Source organism: Malaclemys terrapin (assembly GCF_027887155.1).
Source record: "Malaclemys terrapin pileata isolate rMalTer1 chromosome 20 unlocalized genomic scaffold, rMalTer1.hap1 SUPER_20_unloc_4, whole genome shotgun sequence".
Classification (NCBI taxonomy): domain Eukaryota; kingdom Metazoa; phylum Chordata; order Testudines; family Emydidae; genus Malaclemys; species Malaclemys terrapin.
In genome coordinates this window covers 82545-103125 of record NW_026530191.1, presented here as the reverse complement: position 1 = coordinate 103125, position 20581 = coordinate 82545, and the positions used below count along the sequence as shown (strand labels likewise).

At 64.3% G+C, this 20581-nt stretch overlaps 1 protein-coding gene across 1 annotated transcript; it reads right to left on the bottom strand.

Annotated features, from left to right (window-relative positions):
• Positions 1 to 1399: 1399 nt before the first annotated feature.
• On the bottom strand, positions 1400 to 15870 carry EPS8L1 (EPS8 like 1). The gene is made up of 20 exons (XM_054015057.1): positions 15850 to 15870; positions 15287 to 15321; positions 14257 to 14315; positions 13557 to 13718; positions 12426 to 12575; positions 11319 to 11401; positions 10661 to 10803; positions 10461 to 10504; positions 9861 to 9987; positions 9457 to 9545; positions 9049 to 9123; positions 8329 to 8477; positions 7216 to 7357; positions 6871 to 6899; positions 5578 to 5677; positions 5023 to 5193; positions 4590 to 4689; positions 4200 to 4362; positions 3113 to 3245; positions 1400 to 2871 (listed from the first exon to the last, which is right to left on the bottom strand). The coding sequence occupies exons 1-20, from the start codon at positions 15864 to 15866 to the stop codon at positions 2785 to 2787; spliced, it is 2058 nt and encodes a 685-aa protein (XP_053871032.1). The 5' UTR covers positions 15867 to 15870; the 3' UTR covers positions 1400 to 2784.
• Between the last annotated feature and the right edge of the window lie 4711 nt (positions 15871 to 20581).

The window sequence follows — 20581 nt, the reverse complement described above, 5'->3', positions numbered from 1 at the left end:
AGGGACTGGCTGGCTCAGGGGGGTGGGGAATGGGGCATGGGGCCTGTCCCCTCTAGGGGGCGCCGGCTCCCACCTGGCCCTAGGGCAGGGACTGGCTGGCTCAGGGGGGTGGGGAATGGGGCATGGGGCCTGTCCGCTCTAGGGGGCGCCGGCTCCCACCTGGCCCTAGGGCAGGGACTGGCTGGCTCAGGGGGGGCAGGGAATGGGGCCCGGGGCCTGTCCCCTCTAGGGGGCACCAGCTCCCATCCGGCCCCAGGGCAGGGACTGGCTGGCTCAGGGGGGTGGGGAATGGGGCATGGGGCCTGTCCCCTCTAGGGGGCGCCGGCTCCCACCTGGCCCTAGGGCAGGGACTGGCTGGCTCAGGGGGGTGGGGAATGGGGCATGGGGCCTTTCCCCTCTAGGGGGCGCCGGCTCCCACCTGGCCCTAGGGCAGGGACTGGCTGGCTCAGGGGGGTGGGGAATGGGGCATGGGGCCTGTCCCCTCTAGGGGGCGCCGGCTCCCACCTGGCCCTAGGGCAGGGACTGGCTGGCTCAGGGGGGTGGGGAATGGGGCATGGGGCCTGTCCGCTCTAGGGGGCGCCGGCTCCCACCTGGCCCTAGGGCAGGGACTGGCTGGCTCAGGGGGGGCAGGGAATGGGGCCCGGGGCCTGTCCCCTCTAGGGGGCACCAGCTCCCATCCGGCCCCAGGGCAGGGACTGGCTGGCTCAGGGGGGTGGGGAATGGGGCATGGGGCCTGTCCCCTCTAGGGGGCGCCGGCTCCCACCTGGCCCTAGGGCAGGGACTGGCTGGCTCAGGGGGGTGGGGAATGGGGCATGGGGCCTTTCCCCTCTAGGGGGCGCCGGCTCCCACCTGGCCCTAGGGCAGGGACTGGCTGGCTCAGGGGGGCAGGGAATGGGGTATGGGGCCTGTCCGCTCTAGGGGGCACCGGCTCCCACCTGGCCCTAGGGCAGGGACTGGCTGGCTCAGGGGGGGCAGGGAATGGGGCAGGGGCCTTTCCCTTCTAGGGGGCGCCGGTTCCCATCTGGCCCTAGGGCAGGGACTGGCTGGCTCAGGGGGGTGGGGAATGGGGCATGGGGCCTGTCCGCTCTAGGGGGCACCAGCTCCCACCTGGCCCTAGGGCAGGGACTGGCTGGCTCAGGGGGGCAGGGAATGGGGCAGGGGCCTGTCCCCTCTAGGGGGCGCTGGCTCCCATCCGGCCCCAGGGCAGGGACTGGCTGGCTCAGGGGGGGCAGGGAATGGGGCAGGGGCCTGTCCCCTCTAGGGGGCGCCGGTTCCCATCTGGCCCTAGGGCAGGGACTGGCTGGCTCCGGGGGCAGGGAATGGGGCTGTTCCCCTCTGGGCGACGTGTGGGCCCTGCTGTCAGGCTCAGGCACCCCATAATTCAGACCACACACGAGCCTCACATTTGCAGCATGTTTTATTCACGCTCCCCAGATTCATCACCCGTATAAATATTGCACTTGTGAAAAGGCCCTGAAGGGTCAACATTTCCCACTATTTATTGCTTTTCCCCCTCCTGTTTTTTGGGGGGGGGGAGCATCGCCCCCTCCCCCCCCCCCGCCAGTAGCCGAGCTGCCGCGAAGGGCACGTAGTGGTGTGGAATTGAGCCATCCAACCGCATCACGGCGCCCCCACGGGCTGAACCTGAACGTGTGGGTCTCCCCCCTGTCAGCCTCCCTCTCGAAAACAGCTGAATCCATTCGCCCCGAATAGGCCCCCCCCCCCAACCCAGCCTGCTGCAGAGCTGGGAGCTTACAGCCCCGGCCGTTTTGGTTTGGCTGAGTTATAAGCAGCCCCCCAAAAAGGGGGCTGGGAATGGAAATTGTTAAGCAACCTTAGGACTGGTGGCGCTGCAGCGCTGACTAGCACAGAGTGTCCCCCTCTGGTGGCCGCAGGGGGTACTGCATGCAATGAGGTCCTCTGAGTCCCTGCTGCGCCCCCTAGCCTCAGGTCTGCACCAATCAGAACAGGAGGTGGGTGGGTTGGGTCCATTGGTGGGGGCTGAACAATGGGAAGGGGGTCATGCCATTTCTGGGGGAGAACATGGAGGGGGCACTGTGGAGACTGAGGTTGTACCACTTAGGGGGCAATAGGGGGGTTCTAAGGCTGGGGAGTCATACCAGTTAGGTGGAAATGGGGGGAAGATTGTGGAGAATAGGGTACATACCAATTGAGAAGAAACAGGGGTGGTGGTGGCTGTACCATTTGGGGGGAGAAAATGGGGGGACATACCACTTCAGAGGTAAAGGGGATGTTGGAGATTATACCATGGGGGTGGAGGACTGTGCAGACTGGGGGGGCTGTACCATTTGGGTCAAAATTCAGGGGGGTTGGAGTATAGGAGTTGTACCACTTAAGGGGGAACAGAGGGGGGATTGTAGACAAGGGAGGTCATACCATTTGGAGGGAGAAGGGGAGGCGCTAAATTTTAAAGTTTGCCCCCGTTCTTAAATAAATAGTGGAAGTAAAAAAACAACAACAACAACAACAAAAAGACGCCCGGAGGTAGGAAATTGGAACGAGCGGCACATATGCGCTGGGGGCTGTTCCTTTAAGAGGCGTGGTAGCCCGAATGGAGCAGGTGGTAGCCAGATGCCCGTGAAGAAATCTATACCCGTGCAGAGGTCCTTAGCGTGTCTAGTTTGGGGAGACACCCTCACAGAGAGTTGGGGAGGGGAGAGTCTGTGAGCCGGGTGGGGGTCCGGTGGTCCAGCTCCCCCAAGCAGCACCCTCGCCAGTGGGGGGAGCTCTGCCAGCTGGGGGGGCACCGTGTCCGTGGCTTCCTCACGAGCGGGATGCTTCTGTCTTGCCCTCCGATTTCCTCTTCCGTTTCTCCATCACGGCTTCCAGTTCAGAGGTTTTCTTAAAGTCCTGGGAGGGCAAAGAGGGCGTTAGTCACGGCCCTAGGTACCCGCAGCCCCTTCCCCGCGCCGGGAGAGAACCCAGGAGTCCTGGTGCCCAGCCCCCTCCTGCTCTAACCACTAGACCCCACTCCCCGAGAGAGAACCCAGGAGTCCTGGCACCCAGCCACCTCCCCTGCTCTAACCACTAGTCCCCACTCCCCCCAGAGCCTGGGAGAGAACCCAGGAGTCCTAGGGCCAGATCGTGGTACCTCCAGCATGGCCTTGTGTACGGTGACCTGGCTGTAGACTCTGGCTCCTTCCTCGGGGCTGACGGCCTGGAACTCGGCTTTGCACAGCGAGAAGAGCTGGGACCCGTTCAGCACCCCCAGGGTGCTCACCGTCCTGGGGGGAGGGTGCGGGGGGACAGTCAGGCCAAGTGCCCCACAGAGCCCCTCCCACTGATACCCCCCATCCCGGCACTGTGAGCTTCCGCCCAGGCAGTGACCCTCCCAGTGCTGCGAGCTTCCCCCCAGCAGTGCCCCCAGGCACTGACCCTCCCAGTGCTGCGAGCTTCCCCCCAGCAGTGTCCCCTGGCACTGACCCTCCCAGTGCTGCAAGCTTCCCCCCAGCAGTGGCTGCAGCCGGGGACCCTCCCAGTGCAGCGAGCTTCCCCCCAGCAGTGCCCCCAGCCATGACGCTGGTGGACACTGAGGCAAGAGAGACTTTAAACAGCACCACACATCCGCACCTCAGCTGCCACGTGATTGGTTAATGCCCCCCCATCCTCTTTTCTGATTGGTCCAATTAATTATTAGCATCTTTTTGCCGCTTCGCCGGCTGTCCAATGAAATGCGATTATGAAGGAGTCCATGGGAAGGCACCACCCAATCACAGCTTGCCTGGGATCCAGCCGACCAATCGCAAGTGGCGGTTCTGAGCCACCACCAATCAGGGAGCAGCAAGAGAAGTGGGCTCCTCCAGCAGGGAAGAACCAGCCAATCAGAGTGGAGAGGAAAGTTGATTCAAGCAATCACGGGGGGGGGGGGGTGTTTGAGAGTTCCACAAGCCAATTAGAAGCCAAGAGGCTCCAGACCAGCCAATCAGAACAGAGAGAAAGGACGTATCAGACAGCCACAATGTCGCAGCCCTCCCCCTAACCAATCAGAAGCCAGGAACTGCCGAGCCGGCCAATCAGAGTGGACATAGGGCTGGCAAGCAGAGGATGGCGGGATGCCCCCGCCAGTCAGAAGCCAGGAGGTGCCGAGCCAGCCAATGGGGAAGCAGAGGCGTATCAAGCTAGCCAATCAGAGCGCGCCCATGTGCCCGCGCCCGTCCCAGTGCCCAAGGCCCACTCACAGGGGCTCGAAGCCCTTGGCCTCCAGCCAGGCCTGGACCTGGGCGGGGTCGGAGTCGTGGTCCAGCGGCACCGCCGTGTCCGGCGTCCGGTGCACCAGGAAGGGCTTGGCGGGGGCGCCCCGGCCGGCCGCCAGGCGCTGCAGCAGCTCCTCGTTCAGCCGCTCTGCGGGACGGGAGAGCTGCCCGTTACCCAGCATGCACCGGGAAAGGGGCGGGGCCTGGGGACCCCTCTGGGATACAGCCCCTCCCCCGGCCTCCCCCCACACACACCACAAGGGGCGGGGCCTGGGGTCTTTATGGGGGATCCCATTCCCCCCACACATAGGGGGCAGGTCCTGGGGTCTCCATGGGGTACTGCCCCTCTCCCCTAACATATAGGGGGCTCCTTACCTCTCTCATTGGGGTCTAGGCCAAGCCCCTCGGAGCCGTTCCACTGGGTCCCATTCGGGGCTGGGACCTTTTTCTTCAGAGCCGGCAGGCCTGGGGGGCCCTAGTCAGGATCGCAGGCGGGGGGAAGAAATATTAGTCCCCCGTAGCGTCATGTCCCATTCCCTGCCCCCCTGAACCAGCCAGTCCCTGCCCTGGGCCCGGATGGGAGCTGGCGCCCCCTAGAGGGGACAGGCCCCGCGCCCCATTCCCTGCCCCCCTGAGCCAGCCCGTCCCTGCCCTGGGGCCGGATGGGAGCCGGTGCCCCCTAGAGGGGACAGGCCCCGCGCCCCATTCCCTGCCCCCCCCTGAGCCAGCCAGTCCCTGCCCTGGGCCCCGGATGGGAGCCAGCGCCCCCTAGAGGTCCAATTCTCCACTCCCGTATTGCTGGGCTCACCGGGGCTCTGGTCTGGCGGGGGCTGGAGCCGGTGCTGTCGGTGCCGTTGAGCAGGTCTCCCGGGCCTCGGTTCTGGGTGGCCGGCAGTGGGCTGAGGATGTTGAAGGGGACGTAGCCCTGCTGGCCGGAGCGGTTCTGAACCTTCCACCACTTCTTGGTGTCGTCCAGCACCTGGAGGGAGAGACGCTGAGCCACGGGCACTGTCCCGGCCGGGGCGGGGAGGTGTGTCCTGGCGCTGCAAACTTCCCCCCAGCAGTGCCCCAGTGCTGTGAGCTTCTCTCGCAGCAGTGCCCCCAGCCAGGAACCCCAGATGTTACGCACTACCCCCCAGCAGTGCCCCCAGCTGGGGACCCTGGATGCTGCAAACTTCCCCTCAGCAGTGCCCCGGCATTGCAAGCTTCCCCCCCAGCAGTGCCCTGGCGCTGGGAGCTTTCCCCCCAGCAGTGCCTCCAGCCAGGAACTCGTGATGTTGCGCCCTTTCCCCAGCAGTGCCCCCGTTCTGCGAGCTTCCCCGCAGCAGTGGCCCCAGCCAGGGAAACCCACAGACAGACTCACCTCCAGAAGCTCCCCCTGCAGGACAGACAGTTCATTGCTGTTCCTGGCTACAAAGTCATACTTGCAGCTCACAAGCCTGCCGTCTTCTGTCTGTCTGTGGCTGGGGGGAGAGGGGAGGAAAACTGGGTCAGGGGGTGGGGGATCTAGTGGAGAGACCGGGGGGGGGAGAGGGGCTGGGAGCCAGGACTCCTGGGTTCTCTCCCTGGCTTTGGGAGGGAAGAGGGGTCTAGTGGTTAGAGCAGGGGGGGCTGGGAGCCAGGACTCCTGGGATCTCTCCCCGGCTCTGGGAGGAGAGTGGGAGCTGGTGGTTAGAGCAGGGGGGGATGGGAGCCAGGACACTTGGGTTCTCCCTTATTCCCCTGCCCCCCCATCTCAGGGCATAGAAACCCCCCCCCCCCCCCCGCCGTACACATGCTGCGAAGTTAAAGCGTCTGCACCGCGCTGGGGCCCAAGGGGTCACGTCTCACAATGCGGGGGGAGGGGCAGGGGCACCCCCAGCAGCCAAGCCCATGCAGGAGGAAGGAGGGAGAAAGGTCTATGCCCCCCCAAGTCCTCCCCCCCACTCCCTACCTTGGCTGGGCTGCTGGGGGGGGTGGGGCGCTGGCGGGACGGGCTCTCTCTCCTCCGATGTCTTCCTCTTTCGTTCCCTCCTTCCTCTCTATCCCCGTCAAGTGCTCCCCGCTATGACATCTGGGGCAGCTCTCCCCACCCTATGCCTCCCCCCAGTGTGCCCCCCTTCCCAGTCACCAGTCCCTCACTGAGGCCTAGCGTCCTATGTGCCCCCTCACTCCCCTGCCCCCCAGCCAACCCCTGACCCCACCTCTCTCACCCCCTCCACTGCCCCCTCCCCTCACCCCTCTCCATCTAACCCCTCCAGATCCCCTCCCTCCCCCTAACCACCCTACACCCCAAGCCAGCCCCCCAACCCCCTCTGCCCCCCGCCTCCCTCCCACCCCCTATCTTGCCCCCGCCCCCCTCACCACCGAACCCACCTGCCCCCCCCCGACAAAGAGAAACAAAGAGAGAAAACAAAGAAAAGACCTTTTTAGGTTCCTCAGCTGAAATGACCCCTTCGACCCCCCCCAACCTCAGCTCCGTCCCCCCCATCTCCCTCCCACTCTGGGACCCCCCCAACCTCCCTGCACCGAGTTCCTTCCCTCCACAGGCCCCCCCGGCCTCTCTGAGCCCCAGCACCCCCCTCCCACCTGCCCCCCATGCATGGGGGTGAGGACAGCTTGTGGGGGGGGGAAGGGGCAGTGTGCGTGAGGGGGACACGGGCGGGGGGCTACGTACCCATTGGCTTCGATTGGAGGAGCCGATTGCTGCAGAAAGAAGCGGGGGGAATGGAGTGAGTGGGGGGAGAGTGACCTCCCTGCTGTGACCCCCCCCGCAACTCTCCCCATACCCCACTGCACCCCCCAGCCATCTGCCCCCACCTCCCACCCTCTGATCTCTCTTACCCCCATTTTCTAGTCACCCCCTCCCCCCACTGTGCTCCCCCAATCCCCACCTTCCCCCCCACACCCCACGTTCCCGCTCCCATCCCCCACAACTGCCCCCCACACCTGCCTCCTCCCCACCCCACACTCCCCTCTGCCCTCATCTGATGAGGGGTCACCTCTCCCCCATGCCAGTCACCTGCGCCCGGCGCACTTCATGCCGGTGCTGGGTCTCCACCGGATCCTCCCAGGGCTGCCCATCGGGGCCCAGGCGGGGCGGGACCCAACCGCTTTGGAAGGTCAGGGTATAAGGGGTGGCGTAGTCCCCGGGGAACTCCACCCTGTGGGGAGAGACAAAACCACGGATGGCTGGAACCATGGCGAAATCCAGGAATCATGGGCAGAAATCAATGGGCAGAAATTGGGGGTGAAATCATGGGTGAAAATCAAGGAATCCTGGGCAACAATCATGGGTGAAAAAATCACAGAGTCAGGGGTAAAAATCATGGACGGTGGGCAAAAATCACAGGTGAAAACCATGGGCAAAATGTGGAATCATGGATGAAAAATCAAGGAATCACGGGCAACAATCATGGGTGAAAATCACAGAATCACGGATGAAAATCAAGGAACCTTGGGCAACAATCATGAGTGAAAATCACAGAACCGTGCGTGAAAAATCACAGAATCATGAGTGAAAAAATCACAGAATCATGGGTGAAAATCATGGATGAAAATCACGGGCAAACCAATGGAATCATGGGTGAAAAAAATCAAGATGCCCTGGGGCAAAAATCATGGGTGAAAAATCACAGAATCATGGGTGAAAATCATGGATAAAACATGGAATCACAGGTGAAAAATCAAGGAATCACAGGCAACAATCATGGGTAAAAAAACCACAGAATTAGGGACAAAAACCATGGAACTGTGGGCAACAATCATGGGTGAAAACCATGGGCAAAATGTGGAATCATGGAAACCATGGGCAAAACGTGGAATCATGGATGAAAAATCAAGGAATCATGGGCAACAATCATGGGTAAAAAATTACTGAACCATGGGTGAAAATGAAGGAACCATGGACAACAATCGTGGGTGAAAATCACAGAATCATGAGTGGAAAATCACAGAATCATGGGTGAAAATCACAGGCAAACCAGTGGAATCGTGGGTGAAAAATCAAGGAACCGGGGGCAGATTCCCACGCCTGGCAGAGCCGGGCACAATCTTGGGCAGACATCATGGAGAACCAAAAGCAGCGCCCGAGCTCTGCTCCCCCCCCCCCCTAGCCCCAGGGTGAGCGAGGTACCGGGGCCGGGTCCAGTTGTCACCCAGCGAGCCCCACAGCTTGGTCTCCTGGGCCCCCAGGCAGCCCCGCAGCAGGGTGACGGCCTCCAGGGTCAGCATGGGGGAGCGGATCTCACTGGCAAACTCTGGGCCCCCCGACGACTCCACCACCTGGGGGGGAGAGGGAACAGGGAGAGGTGAGAGAGACCCCTGGATCCCAGCCCCCCCCCCCCTCGACCAGGGTCAGCAAGAGACCCCCCACTGCCCCTTCCAGCGTCCCGCTATCTCCCCTCCCATCCTCTGCAGCCCCCCAGATCCCCCCACACCCCCCAGCCATTCCAAGGAGACAGCAACTGCCCCCACTCCAGCCACAACCCTCACAAAGCCCCCCCATGGTGGGATCCCTCCCTCCACTCCCTCCAGCTCCCCCCATGCTGGGATCCCTCCCCCCAATCCTCCCACCCCCGGATCCCCACAACTCAAGACCCTGCGGTCCCCTCCTCCCCTAACCCCCCAGCTCAGAGTCCCCAAATGCCCAGCCCCCGCCATGTTCCCCCCAACCCCTCCAGTCCTGCTCCTGGCCACTTCAGCCCCCCTCCCCACAAGCCAGGGTCTCCCCTCCAACCCCAGCTCACGCAGGCCCCTCCGTTCCCCTCCCCAACCCCAGCACTGGCAATTCCAAGCCCCACAGCTGGGGCTAGGGCAGCCCCCCCACACTTCTGCCCCCCAACCCCCCACTCACCATTTTCAGGGGGCCAAACAGGAAGTGAACCAGCTCCTCCGAAGTGGGATTTGAGATGTTTGACTGGAGTCTTGCCTGGGGGGAGGGGAAGGGAGAGAGACCCCCCCACTCTGGGTCAATGAACCCCACAAATTCCAGATGGGGAGGGGGAGGGAGAGTGACCGGACTCCTGGGTTCTTTCACTAGGGAGGGGAGAGTGGGGTCTAGTGGTTAGAGCAGGGGGAACCGGGAGCCAGGACTCCTGGGTTCTCTCCCTGGCTCTGGGAGAGGAGTGGGGTCCAGTGGATTAGAACAGGGGGAGGGGATGCTGGGAGCCAGGACTCCTGGGTCCCATGGCGGGGCGAATGGAGGTCCCCGTTGCAGGGGGAGATACAGGGCTGCATTCCCCCCTCCCCAGCCGTCACTCACCAGGAGGCTGAAGGAATATTTCATCTTGGCCAGGGTGTCCTCGAACTCTTCCATGGCGGGTGGCCGGGCCCGCAGGGTCAGCAGCCCCTCTGCAGGGGAAGGAAAGGGTTAACCCGGCGCTGGCGGGGCGCGGTGGGGGCGGGGAAAGGGGTTTCCGAGGAGGGCTGCTGAGGAAGGGGGTAGCTCACCCTTAGCACCTGGTGGTGTCCCCGGGTAATTCCAAGTATGGGGTGTATTGGGGGGGCAGATAGGGGAGATCTCATGTGGGGGGGCGGAGGGGTTTCTCTCACCCCATCTCCTGGCAGCACCTCTTGGCCCAGTGCGGGGTGTATGGTGGGCAGGACGGGGTGGGGAGGAGATGGGAGGTCTCGGGGGGGCAAAGGGGAGGTCTCGGGGTCTCTCACCCCCCGGCTCCCGGCGGCGCCCCCGGCCCGACCGTTTCAGCTGCTCCAGGATCCGAAAGGCCTCGGCTGATTTCTGCAGTTTGCCCACGAAAGCTTCGATGTCGTCGAAGATCCGGTTCAGCAGCTCCTGGGGGGAGAGTAACCGGGGGGGCTGGGGGTGAGTGGGAGGGTCTGGGTCCCTCTGTGCAGCCCCCAGAGTCCCCACCCCCAAGTCCCTGACAGCTCGGGGGTGGGGGCTGCAGCAGATCATCCCCCGCCCCCAGCCAGGGGATGGGGCGAACATGCAATCCCAGCCCCACTTCATCCCTCCCCCCCAAATCTCCCCTCCCCCGGCTCCCCCCCAACACCCCGTCCCTTGTACCCCAACACCCCCAAATCTCCCCTCCCCCCACTTCCACCCAGCCCCCCGGCTCCTCCCCGACACCCCGTCCCTTGTACCCTAACCCCCAACACCCCCAAATCCCGCCACCCAACCCCACCTCATTCTTCACCCCCCCAAATCTCCCTTCCCCCCGCTGCCGCCCAGCCCCCGGCTCCCCCCCAACACCCTGTCCCTTGTACCCTAACACTCCCAAATCCCGCCCCCCCAGCCCAACTCACCACATCACGCTCAGTCCGCAGCGCGCCTGTGTCCGAGGGGTCAGCTGGGGGCAGAAAGGACAGGGGGTCAGGACTCCTGGGTTCTCATCGGGCTCAGGGAGTGGGGTCTAGTGGTTAGAGCAGGGAGGCCTGGGAGCCAGAACTCCTGGGTTCCCTCCCTGGCTCTGCCCCCCCCCCCCCCCCCCGCCACACACACACACCTGCGCCTCCCTGACTCTGCGTCTCCATCTCATTCAGAGTGGCTGAGGGGGTGATCACCACCTTCCTGTGAGGGGGTGGGGGCCGGGGGCCTGTCCCCCCCGGGGGTGGTGGTACCCCCTTCTGCATCATCTCCTGGTTTGCTCTGTGAACGATAAGGGGTGGGGATTGAGGGGGGGATGGGAGACACCCAAAAATGTACCCAAGCCCCCACCCCCTGGCTCCCCAGCCTGCCCCATCACCCCCAGCCTAGAGGGGGTCCCCCCAGCCCCTCAGTGTTTCCCCTTACACCCCTCTAGTCCTATCTCCCCTGGAGGCTGCCTCTGTCACCCCCATTTCTCTCCCCCACCCCCAGCTTCCACCAGCCCATGCGGGGGTCCTCCTTTCACACCCTCTAGATCCTCCGTCACCCCACTCTCATGCCTCTGTGGGGCCCCCCATAACCTCACCCCCCTGGTCTGCCCCATGACCCCCACCCGCTATGGCGTCCCTCCTTTACTTCAGCCCCCCAAAACTCCTCCAACAACCCCCCCGCATCGGGCTTCCGCTTCACCCCCAAGGTCAAACCTGCACCCAGGCCAGAGCGCCTGCACCCCAGTTTGGCCCCCCACAATGCACCCGCCCAGCCAAAGTCCCCCGGACTCCGGGGTCCCGCCCCACCTGAGCGCTTCTTTCCGCTGAGCGTTGCTTCCCGATTTGAAGTCCAGCAGGGCACTGTTAATATCCTCCCGGATCGCCTCCGCCTGTGGGGTGGGGGGAACGGCACAGGTCAGATACCGGGGTAGATGGGCCCATGAGTTTGTCCTGAGGTGGGTGGGATACCAGCGTAGATGGGCCCGTGGGTCTGATCCAGGGGGCAGGATAGCGGGAACTCCCTCGTGTGGGTCCGTGCCAGCCAGATCAGAACACCCAGCATGCCTCGGGGTGGCCGGCCCCCTTGGCATGGGGACTGGAGGAGGCACAACAGCATTTTCCCCATCTTCCCCCAGAGTCAGACCCCCACTTCCCCACTAGAGGGAGGGGCCGACAGCTGTCAATCCTCCATGGGGAGGCAGGACTTCCTGGAATGCATCCAAGGCCCTTTGAAGCTGATTGGCTGATTCAGCAGAGACATCCCTCCCATTGGAAGACGGGACTTCCTGCATTGGACACTACAGTCCTAGGAAGCTGATTGGCTGATGCCACATGGCCATCCCGCCCCCCCCCCCCCCCCCCCCAGAAGGCAGGACTCGCTGTGATGTCCTGGCTCAAGAAGTTGATTGGCTGACGCTCCTCACACTGGCAGAAAGGCGGGACTTTTTGCAATAGAAATTGTGGCTCTGGAAGCTGATTGGCTCATGCCGCATGGAAGTCCCTGTCATCAGTAGGCGGGACTTCCTGCCATGTGGGAGCCACATCCTGATTGGCCCATGAAGGCTTGTTCCTAGGGCCAGTGGTGGAGCCCAGGGGCATGATGCAAAAAGGGTGGCGCTATCACTGCCCAGGGCTGTTAAAAGGCAACCGTGGGGCTAGTGATGTCACCATATGGGCGGGACCAGTGGATCACAGTGCATGGTGGGGGCATCCCAGCAGGAGGAACCCAGGAGTCCGGTTGCAAAGGGGTGGGGCCAATGCCTTCAAGTGAAAGGGGCGGGGCTAGTTATGTCAATCAAAGGGGGCGGAGCCAGTGGCACTTAAAGAGGCAGGAACCCCAGGGCAGAGTAGGAACCCAGGCGACCGGGCGAGGCTGCCCCCTCCCTCTCGCAGTCCCCAAGGGCGGCTGCTCACCCCGATGTGGGCGCACTGGAAGAAGTGGGCGTCGGGCTGGGTCTGCTGGGGCTCCTGGCACACGAGGAGCAGCAGGGAGTGGGCGCGGGCGCCGGGTAGCACGGCCTCGCAGCGCAGCATCCCCGCCAGCCCGTAGCTCTCCAGCTCCTCCTGCGGGGGGCGACAGAGTCACGGCCGGCCTGACACTCCCAGACCCTCCCTGGGACCCAGACCCACCCCCAGACCCAGAACCTGCAGACCCTCCCCCAGACCCAGCGCCCCCAGACCCTCCCCTGGACCCAGACCCACCCCCAGACCCAGAACCCCCAGACCCTCCCTTGGACCCAGCACCTCCAGACCCAGCTCCACCCGGCCCAGAGCCCCCAGACCCAGCGCCCCCAGACCCTCCCCTGGACTCAGAACCACCCCCAGACCCTCCCCCAGACCCAGCACCCCCAGACCCACCCCCAGACCCTCCCCTGGACCCAGAACCACCCCCAGACCCAACGCCCCCAGACCCAGCACCCCCAGACCCTCCCCCGGACCCAGCACCCCCAGAACCACCTCCAGACCCAGCACCCCCAGAACCTGCAGACCCTCCCCCAGACCCAGTGCCCCCAGACCCTCCCTTGGACCCAGCACCCCCAGACCCAGCTCCACCCGGCCCAGAGCCCCCAGACCCAGCGCCCCCAGACCCTCCCCTGGACCCAGAACCACCCCCAGACCCAGCACCCCCAGACCCAGCTCCACCCAGCCCAGAGCCCCCAGACCCAGCGCCCCCAGAACCACCCCCAGACCCAGCACCCCCAGACCCAGCTCCACCCGGCCCAGAGCCCCCAGACCCAGCGCCCCCAGACCCTCCCCTGCACCCAGAACCATCCCCAGACCCTCCCCCAGACCCAGCACCCCCAGACCCTCCCCCAGACCCAGCACCCCCAAACCCAGCACCCCCAGACCCAGAACCTGCAGACCCTCCCCCAGACCCAGCACCCCCAGACCCTCCCCCAGACCCAGCACCCCCAAACCCAGCACCCCCAGACCCAGAACCTGCAGACCCTCCCCCAGACCCAGTGCCCCCAGACCCTCCCTTGGACCCAGAACCACCCTCGGACCCAGCCTCCCCAGCCCCTCCCGCCCAGGCCCCCCACACACCTTGGAGTGGACGTCGAGCAGTCTGATGGCCGACCCAGTGACCTGCAGCAGCATCTCCTGGGCCCAGACCTGGCCCTGGCTCTCCATGGCGGCCACTTTGCGCACGGCGTCCTCCACCGAGCGCAGCTCCACCGCCTCCCCCACTGGGAACGTCACCAGGTGCTGGGGGGGGGGGCAGGGGGTGAGCCCAGAGCCGCCCACACACAGCCCCCAGGCCCAAGGCCCCCTATGCAGCCCCACCCCCAACAACCCCTATGCAGCCCCCACAGGCTCCCAACACCGCCCCAGCCCACAGCCCCCCCAAGCCCAATGCTCACTATGCAAACCCCCAGACCCCTCCCCAGGCCCAATGCCCCCTTGGCAGCCCCCCCACAACCCCCCCACAGCCCACAGGCTCCCAACACACTCCCCTGCAGCCCCAGCCGCACCAGCCCCTCCCTCCAGCCCCCCACACCCAGCCCCCAAGCCCCTTTCCCCCAAACAAACCCTAACACCTCCCCACACAGCACTGCCCCCTGCGGCCCCTAACAGCCCCCTTTGGGGCCCTGCCCCATTACCCCCCCACACACACCCTAGACAGCCAGTCCCTGCCCTGGGGCCAGATCGGGGCTGCGGGCCCCTAGTTACCCTCTCCCTAGTGGGGCCCATGTGACCCCCCCCCCGCTTCCCCCCAACTGCACCCCAAGAGCCCCAGGCTCACGTTGACGGTGTATTGGGAGACGTCGGCCATGATGAAGTTGGAATATTTCTTCCTCTGCTCTGTGACAAGAGACGGGCAAATTATAAAGGAGGAGTGGGGCGCGGGGCCTGTCCCCTCTCGGGGGCATCGGCTCCCACCCGGGCCCAGGGCAGGGACTGGCTGGCTCAGGGGGGCAGGGAATGGGGCGCGGGGCCTGTCCCCTCTAGGGGGCACCAGCTCCCATCCGGCCCCAGGGCAGGCACTGGCTGGCTCAGGGGGATGGGAATGGGGCATGGGGCCTTTCCCCTCCAGGGGGCGCTGGCTCCCACCCGGCCCCAGGGCAAGGAGTGATTTTCCCAGTGTGCCCTGGGGAAACCAGTTTGGTGGCTGCGGCGGGGATTAGCAAGGACTCCCGCCCCCAACTCCTTTGGCTCCAACCCGGGCCCTGATCTATTTCTCTTTCAGTTTCCCTCCTGGGGCGGGATGGGGGGGGGCAGGTTCTGGTGATCAGATGGCGGGGGGGGATATACACCTGGGGGGGAGATGCACCCTGGGGCGGGGGGGGGCAGGTTCTGGTAATCAGACAGGGGGGGATATACACCCGGGGGGGAGGGGGAGATACACCCTGGGGTGGGGGGGGTTCAAGCACTTTGTTTCCTTTTGGGCTGTTGCCAGGTCGGCCTCTGGACTGCGCCACCCTGGGTGCTGGAGGAAACGCAGCGACTACAGCCAGCAGGGGGTCTGCATGAGACCCTACAATAACACCGCCCCATGGACGAGGCCCCCCCCAGCACAGAGACCCTACAATAACACCACAGCCCAGCACAGAGATCCAACAATAACACCGCGGCTCAGCAGAGACCCGACAATGACACCGCGGCTCAGCAGAGACCCTACAATAACAAATGAGCACACCTGACTCCCTTGCCCAGCAGAGAGACCCTACGACAACACAGCAGCTCACCAAAGACCTGCGAGAGACCCTACAATAATAATGCGGCCCAGCTGCTCTCACCCCCAGTCCTCCCCTCGCCTCTCATCAGAGACTCACCGTAGATCTCCCTGGCGCTGGGCTTGGAGACCTCACTGCAGAAAGAGGGAAGGAGAAAGAGAAAGTTAAACGACAGGAGAACAGAGCCGGAGCCTGGCGACAGGGAGAGCAGATTGCTGGGGTCCCATTCCTGTCCCCGAGCCGGGAGAGAACCCAGGGGTCCTGGCTCCCAGCCCCCCCTGCTCTAACCATTAGCCCCCACTCCCCTCCCCAAGCCAGGGAGAGAACCCAGGACTCCTGGCTCCCAGCCCCACCCCCAGCTCTAACCACTAGACTCGCTCCCCTCCCACAGCCAGGGAGAGAACCCAGGAGTCCTGGCTCCCAGCCCCCCCCTGCTCTAACCACTAGCCCCCACTCCCCTTCCCAAGCCAGGGAGAGAACCCATGAATCCTGGCTCCCAGACCCCCCCTGCTCTAACACTAGCCCCGCTCCCCTCCCACAGCCAGGGAGAGAACCCAGGAGTCCTGGCTCCCAGTCGCCCTCTGCTCTAACCAGTAGATCCCACTCCCCTCCCACAGCCAGGGCAAGAACCCAAGAGTCCTGGTCCCCCACCCCGTACTCACCTGCCTGAGGAGCTCATGGTGTTGACATCCGAAGAAGTGAGGTTTATACTCACGAAAGCTTATGCCCAAATAAATCTGTTAGTCTTTAAGGTGCCACCAGACTCTTTGTTGTTTTTGTAGATACAGACTAACACGGCTACCCCCTGATACTTGATGGTGTTGACAGAATCCACAATTCACACTTCACTTTGAGGGTTCAAAGACAGTGAGAGAATCATTGATAGAGTCTGGGGGTGGCACCCTCCCTCCCTGCAGAGCCAGAGATAGAACCCAGGAGTCCTGGCTTCCTGCCCCGCCCCCCCTGCTCTAACCACTAGACCCCGCTCCCTGCCTAGAACTGGGAAGAAAACCCAGGAGTCCTGGCTCCCAGCTCCACTGCTCTAACCACTCGCCTCCCCTCCCAGAGCTGGGAGAGAACCCAGGCGTCCGGGACGGGACGGCCTCTCCCTCGAGTGACGCCTCCCATGTTTCGCCCTGCGAGGAACTGGTCTGTTTATCAAGGGTGTGGGAACAGACTATTTCCCTCCACCCCCCCCCCCCATGTCCATGAGGGGGAGACCCACTCCCCAAGGGGCTGCCCCCCACAACCTCCCATCCCAGCCCCACATCTTCTCCCCAGACCAAGGCCAACACAGGAGCCTGACAATATTGACTCAGGCCTGATAACCTGCAATTTCTTGGCACGGGGCTGAGTTGTGGGGGGGCACCCCCTCAGCCCATCCCCCCCATCCCTGGGGTGCTAGACTCACCCCTTCCAGTCTGTCCCCCCCACACACTTACCCGATTTTTCGCCGGCTATTCACACGTTGCCCCCCCAGGCATCTCAAGTGTGTGTGGGGGGAGATACTGAAAACAGGGGGGGTCCACCCCTCAGTCCCACCGGATTCGGCTCTTAGGTGTCCAAGGAACCGTCCTTTCCCCTCCGTCACCTGGACACAGGTGTGTGGCGTGATCCCCAGCAGCCGCGCCAGCAGCATACCTGGGCAGGTAAACATGGGCCCCGCCCCCCCAGCCGTCTACCCCCTCCCTCCCCGCACCAGCGGCTCAACCAGCTGTGACGATGCAACATAAACCCCCCCTCATCCCTAATGGTTAGAGCAGGGGGGCTGGGAACCAGGACTCCTGGGTTCTCTCCCTGGCTCTGGGAGAGGAGTGGGCTCTGGGGGCGGGAGGGGGGGGGCTGGGAGCCAGGACTCCTGGGTTCTCTCCCCAGCTCTGGGAGGGGAGCAGCGTCTAGTGGTTAGAGCAGGGGAGGGCTGGGGGCTCAGGGACAGACTAAGCTGCAGTGATGGGACTAGAACCGACTCTCGTGTGTCTCGCTGGCTGAGCCGGAACCCAGAGCTGGGTGTGTCCCGTGCTGGGGCGCAGAGCGGGCAATACCGGCCCAGCAGGTCAATCGCCATGGCCTGGGGTGCAGCTGCCTCTGGGGTGGGGCAGAGGGGCTGTTTATACAGGGACCCCTCACCTCGTACTGACTGCCATGGGACAGCGCCCTCCGCAGGCCCCCTGTCCCGCTCCCCGCAGCACAGCGCCCCCCGCAGGCCCCCTGCCCCGCTCCCCGCAGCACAGCGCCCCCCGCCGACCCCCCCGCCCCGCTCCCCGCAGCACAGCGCCCCCCACTGACCCTCCGCCCTGCTCCCCGCAGCACAGCGCCCCCCGCCGACCCCCCTGCCCCACTCCCCCCAGCCCAGTGCCCCCGCCAACCCTGTGCCCCGCTCCCTGCAGCCCCGTGCCCCCCGCTGACCCCCCGCCCCGCTCCCCGCAGCACAGCGCCCCCCGCCGACCCCCCGCCCCGCTCCCCGCAGCACAGCGCCCCCCGCAGGCCCCCTGTCCCGCTCCCCGCAGCACAGCGCCCCCCGCCGACCCCCCGCCCCGCTCCCCGCAGCACAGCGCCCCCCGCAGGCCCCCTGCCCCGCTCCCCGCAGCACAGCGCCCCCCACTGACCCTCCGCCCTGCTCCCCGCAGCACAGCGCCCCCCGCCGACCCCCCCGGCCCACTCCCCCCAGCCCAGCGCCCCCCGCCAACCCTGTGCCCCACTCCCCGCAGCCCCGCGCCCCCTGCTGACCCCCGCCCCACTCCCCGCAGCCGGGGTCAGAGTGACCAGGCAGCTCCGGCTGGGACTGGTTGAACCAGGATCGAATTCCCCCAGAGCCGGACCAGGGAGAACAATGGAGGGAAACAGGAGCCCAGCCCAGACTTGGGGGGAACCGACCTGGGCCAGAGCGACCCACTGGTCACAGAGACAGACTCTGGGGAGTGTGTGTGTGTGGGGGGGACACCCAGGACTCCTGGGTTCTCTCCCTGGCTCTGGGAGGGGAGTGGGGTCTAGTGGTTAGAGCAGGGGGGGGCTGGGTGCCAGGACTCCTGGGTTCTATGGTGTTGTCATGCAGCGGGACTGCCTCAGCTCCGTCTGTGACCCCTAAGAGCCGCGGTGGGGGAGGAGGCCGCAGGGCGGGTCCGGCCGGCTCGGGAGTTTACATCCAGGCGCGGCAGGTTCAAGGCTACGTCAGCTGGAGCTGAACTGGGAGAGGAGCCTGCGTGTGTTTGTTCTGGGGGCCTGGGCACTGTTTTAGCAACACCTTTGGGCAGGGAGCCTACTCACCATGGGGGCGGGGAGCCCGGACTCCTGGGTTCTCTCCTGGCTCTGGGAGGGGAATGGGGTCTAGTGGTTAGAGCAGTAGTGGGTTGGGAGCCAGGACTCCTGGGTTCTCTCCCTGGCTCTGGGAGTGGAGTGGGGTCCAGTGGTCAGAGCAGGGGGGCTGAGAGCCAGGACTCCTGGGTTCTCTCCCAGTTCTGGGAGGGGAGTAGGGTCTAATGGTTAGAGCAGGTGGGGCTGGGAGCCAGGACTCCTGGGTTCTCTCCCTGGCTCTGGGAGGGGAGTGGGAGCTAGTGGTTAGAGCAGTGGGGGGTTGGGAGCCAGGACTCCTGGGTTCTCTCCCAGCTCTGGGAGGGGAACAGATGGGAGCCAGGGCTTCTGGGTGCGACGGTGGCCAACCAGGTGCCAGCTTTTCCCGAGGCTTTCGGCCTCAGTTGAGCACTGACACATTCATTGCTCGAAACCGGCTCTTTGGCCTGGGCGTTGGCCGGTTAAGGTGGGTCCTGGACTCATCCCAGTGCGTTTAGACTCCACGAAACGCTGCTTTGCTGGGGCCCATCTTCCCTCCTGGCCCGGGCTACCTCCGTGCCTGCTCCCGCCCTGGGAAAACCTGGGCTCTGAACCTGGCCCGCCAGGGAGCAAACGGCACCTGCCCGCCGGTGAATTCGTTCGCCCGGCTGTGGCCCAGCGGCTGCGAACGGGGCCCCTCCCAGCACCCAGCCTGGGCGGAGAGCCCCGCCACACCCATGCCCAGGCTACGTGCAAGCGGGCTCGGCCCCTAGCCTGCAATTCGGGAAGCAGGCCATAAAAGCCGAGGGCCCGAGAACGGCTGATCCTTCGCTCGCTGCTCTTTGGACTCTCGCGGGAACCAGATGCCAAGACCCCCAGGGCCCCCCTGACGGCTGCTCAGTGCCGAGACTGTCCAGCTCTGGGAGCCATGGACGTACCGAGTTGGGTGGACACGTCCCCCGGCTTGAACCAGCCAAGAACTCCTTGCTTTGTCCCCCTCGTTAAATCCGCAGGGAGTTTGCTGGCGGCCTGGCTGCCCCGGGCTCAGGGCCTGATCTCTCGGGCCAGGGAGCGACCTGAATATTTTGGGCTGGTTGGGGCGAGTGCCTGTGGATCACTTAGTCCAGCTTACCCAGGTGGCCAGCCAGCCTCAGGGACGGCCGGGAGTTCGCCCTTGGTACTGGGCGGGGGGAATCGAAGCCTAAGACACACCCCTGGCTTTGGGGGTCTCTGCCCCACTTCTTGGCCGGCCTGAGCCTCTTGGTGCCCGGACTCCCTCGCTTCAGACTCAAGCCTGGAACCACTCGCCATTCATTCCTTTCAGTGCTGGTTTCTCCCTGGCCCGGAGGGTCAAGGCGGGATATACCCTTAACTCCGCCCTTAGCAGAGCACGTAAACTCGCCGGGGCTGGGGCAGGCTCCTTGTTCTGGGTTTGTACAGCGCCCGGCGCGACCGGGGGCGAGGCAGGACCAGGGCTGTCATATCACACCGAACAACATACAGCCGGTGGGGAGCTACTGCTCTACCCCACCTCCAAATGATGAGGGGTCTGGAACGGCTTCCGTATAAGGAACGATTCATAAGACTGGGACTTTTCAGCTTGGAAAAGAGACGACGGGGATATGATAGAGGTCTATAAAATCATGACTGGTGCGGAGAAATTAAATCAGGAAGTGTTATTTACTCCTTCTCATAACACAAGAACTAGGGGTCATCCAATGAAGTGGGCAGGCAGCAGGTTTGAAACGAACAAAAGGAAGTATTTCTTCACACAACGCACAGTCAACCTGTGAAACTCCTTGCCAGAGGATGTTGTGAAGGCCAAGACTATAACAGGGTTCAAAAAAAGACCTAGATAAGTTCATGGAGGACAGATCCTTCAATGGCTATTAGCCAGGATGGGCAGGGATGGTGTCCCTGGCCTCTGTTTGCCAGAGGTTGGGAATGGGCAACAGGGGATGGATCACGTGATGATTCCCTGTTCTGTTCATTCCCTCTGGGGCACCCAGCACTGACTACTGTCGGCAGACAGGATAGTGGGCTAGATGGACCTTTGGCCTGACCCAGTCTGGCTGCTCTGATATGCACCGAAGAAGTTCTGGGTGCAGATCACAGCCACGAAATTCC

Bases quoted from the DNA above. Each gene is read 5' to 3' on its own strand.
- EPS8L1 (XM_054015057.1), bottom strand. The intron at 13,719-14,256 runs GTGAGCCTGGGG...CCCCCCCCCCAG, and splicing joins TCTCCCAATACACCGTCAAC to CACCTGGTGACGTTCCCAGT. The intron at 9,546-9,860 runs GTGAGAGACCCC...CTTCCCCTGCAG, and splicing joins GCGCCGCCGGGAGCCGGGGG to AGGGGCTGCTGACCCTGCGG.